The 3,780-nt window shown below is 33.3% G+C and overlaps 1 protein-coding gene across 1 annotated transcript in view; it reads left to right on the plus strand.

Moving 5' to 3' along the window:
• LOC112020325 (uncharacterized) overlaps window positions 1-3,549 on the plus strand; it is a 10,006-nt gene extending 6,457 nt beyond the window's left edge. The window contains exon 4 of the mRNA XM_065775106.1: window positions 3,161-3,549. Coding sequence (XP_065631178.1) covers window positions 3,161-3,549 — 389 coding nt within the window. The remainder of the gene's footprint in view (window positions 1-3,160) is intronic.
• Window positions 3,550-3,780: the final 231 nt, after the last annotated feature.

Genomic DNA, 3,780 nt, shown 5'->3' on the forward strand with positions numbered 1-3,780 from the left:
GTTTGGCCTAACTAAAAGACACACTATTGATGTGCTTTGTTGCCTCAGCATTTTCTAGCGGATGCCCCAACCTATAAAAACATGGTTTGGAGAATTTCATCGCTTCTATCATGAACTCTCCCGCTCAAAACTAGTATATATGATGCATACAAGTATCTCACGAAATGTACAACCTTCATCAAATATGTTGCTTTTGCGATTCTAGTGTCAATATGTTCTTTTAACTTCTCACTAAGTACACCAAGGACAAGAAACCCACACCCATGGCATTATATCCTTTCAATTGCACTCCATCAAAGCTGACTCTAAAGGCTCATGTCATACACAATGTGCTACGTTTTGTAAGATATCCGCAGAGGTCTGTAAATCAATATATATATATATATATATATACACACTTCGCAGCATACTTTTTTGGAAGCAGTAGAGCCGCCATCATTTATCCCACGCGATGGGCCTTGATTATTCTTTGTTATATCATCCATGTAGTGATGTAGAAAACTACATTTTCCAACTGATCATCACTAGAATGCAGTTCTCAAAAACTACAATTGTAAACTCAATATTGTGTGCTGCTGTGGTGAATTTGCATTGCGCTTGTTCTCCACACATCATGGCAAATGGTTAGTGTCGTAATGCATGAGAGATAATTTCCACCTCATCATAACACATTTTGTACTTGCAATGATCTTTGTTGTATTTAAGCATAGTCAATAAAGGAACAACATATACACCGGTACCCCCCATTTTGTACCCCATGACTTAAGTCACTCATCCTTAATGACAATATTAAAAGGAGCAAGAATTAATAAAAAAGACACAAAATGGCCAAAATATTTTTAAAAACTCATAATCTTGCATAAGTAGTTGTTGACCATAAATCTCTACGAAAGAATTTTTTGACTAAAATTGATTCAAAATTCATAGATAAAGTGAATAAAAATGCTTAAGAGAGTGAAAATTTGACATACTTATTAATTAGTATTTCCAATCGTTTCAAAAATGATTTTTATCATTTTATTTAAAATTTTCTTTTCTTCCATTATTGTGCATGCTATACTTGGTAAAGTGGTTCTTCTCTAAGACCAAGAGTATCAATGTGAAATCATTTGGGTGAGTCTCTTTATTTAGTTTCAATTTTTTAATTTTAGGCTTTTAAATTTCCGTCTTTAATATTTTGTCATTAGTTTTCAGAATTTTTCTTTATTTTTTGTCTTTACAGGCACATTTGCTAGACTATAACGGAATTATATATAGGGATAGAACCAAGATTCATACTTTAGGGGGGGCAAAGCTTAAAACCAAAAAAAAAAATTATGAAAATAAAAACTAATATCTATTTCATATTCAAAAAATACTACATACAAAAGAAGTATTTTTTAAACATTTCATATTATAAAACACATCAACAAAGTATAATATACAAAATAAGTGTTTCTTATTTTGTGCTCGATTTTTGTTTAGTTCATATATATATTTTTTATTTTGTTTTTGTAGTTAAAGGGGTTGAATTTTATTTTTTTATTTTCTTGTAGGTCAATATCTAAATATTTTAGAGGAAGAGAGACAAATATATATAAGGGCAAATTTTAATTTTTTTTATACTTTTTTTTTAATTGAGGGGGGGGGGGGAGGGGGGGGGGCGCAATGCCCCCTTCTGCCCTAGTGTAGGTCCGTCCTTGATTATATAGGAATAAGAATGGGTATTACAAGAAATATAAGATGTTGTAACGTAATACTTATTATTATTCAATTATTTGGTGACAATACAATAATAGATCCCTAAAGACAATGGGATGAAAGTATTTTAAATCAAACTTAAGATATATTTTAGGAAATATTTTACTCATATAATTATATTTTTTTAAAAATAATATTTTTTAAATTTGAAAGAGAGATTAGTTAATTTTTTTATGATTTTTTATTTTCATAATTGTTATGTGCATATGGAAAGTTTGTTTATTTGAAAATGTATTAATTTTAGAAATTAATACACCTACTAAGGAACAGCTATTACAATTCTTTTAAAGATGCATAGTTATTTCTCATTTTAAAAAATAATTATTCATAAGGAATGATTATTCATTGTAATAAAAATATAACCAAACTACTGAATAGTTAAATCATAGGAATAACTATTACATTAAAATGCCTATTACAGTTTACCAAACATATCCTAAGTTTTTGTGTTTAGTTTTTCTACTTTGCTTTTGATGAAGCACGAAAATTGGTAGGCTGAAATACTTCAGGCTACGTTAATGGCTGTTAATCTTGAAAAGAAAGAAAGAACTATCAAAAGTGGCAGGAGTAACCCGCCCAAGAATCCTTCAACGATTGAGTCAATTTTCTCTGTAAGACACAAGGAAAGAATATAGTGAATGGTCTAGACTTACCTTGAGTAAATAGGATTTACTCCTTTTATAGAGAGTTAGACGTGAGTCTACTTGTTTGAATCCACTACCATCGTGGGTAATGTTGACGGTTGATAAAGAAAATGGGCTATATGGAGCGTTGTATGTGAAATTCCTTCCATGTATTTTGCAACGTGTCATATTTTACTTATGTGAATCTAATGGAGGATTTTCCACAAAACTCACCAAGTATAATTTGGTCGTTCATGTACTAGTCGTCTGTAGATCATCTCGTCTATAGAGAACTCCCTACGTTATATAACCCAGTCATCAATGGACGAGTTGGTATAATTTTGGCTGCGCTTTGGACGATGACACAAGGACGAGTAATACTTAGTGTTAATCCCATCAGTTGCCCCCTTGCCCTTGTGTTGTTTGTCAATCAATCAAAAAAAAATTTTAATTTTGAATTTTCAAATTTTTGAATTTTTTAAATTTTGTATTTGATTGTTGACACGTGGCATGATCCTAAGGTTTATCAATCATGTCATTTCGTCCTTTAAGAAAAGCGCCACATGTTTTCTTTTGGTTGGTCGCGTCATTTCCTATGACCAACTTCGTTGCCTATAAATAGTAGATTCCTCTCATACCCTTTCACATTTCTAATATTTTATTCTTTGACATTTATCGTCTAGCGCCTCGTCTAGAAGTCTTCCTGCGTCCTTAGGCCTTCTTCGTTTAGAGCCAGGTATCTTCTCCATCTCGTCTTTAGGTTTTCCTTTAGTTTTTTAAGATGTCTGAAATTGTAGTATCTTCGTCTAGCAATAGCGATAATAGGGAGATAGACGAGTATTATGATAGCACTAGTTATAGTGGTTCAAGTAGCAGTAATAGTAGCAGAAGTAATGGCAACGGTAGTAGCGAAGGAAATACTACAGACGAGCAATATACGTCTGGAGTTCCTGGGGTACCTTTAGAAGTTCTTCAAGAGGAGCTAAGGATGAGGGTTGCTTCGGGGTCATATGTTCGTACCTCCACAAATGCTCCTTTGTCCACCACCCTAAATGAAGTAGAAACCGTCTATAGCTGTGCTATAGGTGTCCCTTCTAAGACTGAAGAAAGGAGACTTACTTCCCTTAGAAGTTGGTACCAAATTCCAGACAAGCTTAACCCTAGATTAGCCGTTCATGGCGATTAGTGTTATGACCCTCGTTTTGGAGTAGGTATTTATAAGGCCTACCTTTTGGGTTTAGGAATTTGTCAGCTTAACCCCCAATGCATGGAGGCTCATCGACTCTATGTAGATTTTGTGGAGGGAAGTGTTTGAGGGGGATCGTCCTCATATTATGGATAAGTTCCTTTATTACTACAAACCTTTGAAATTAGTCAATCCCTGAGTTTTTACCAGTTCTCAGCCAGGGGTACTAAT

This window comes from Quercus suber, unplaced genomic scaffold (assembly GCF_002906115.3).
Source record: "Quercus suber isolate HL8 unplaced genomic scaffold, Cork oak 2.0 scaffold_105, whole genome shotgun sequence".
In the NCBI taxonomy this organism is placed as follows: Eukaryota; Viridiplantae; Streptophyta; class Magnoliopsida; order Fagales; family Fagaceae; genus Quercus; species Quercus suber.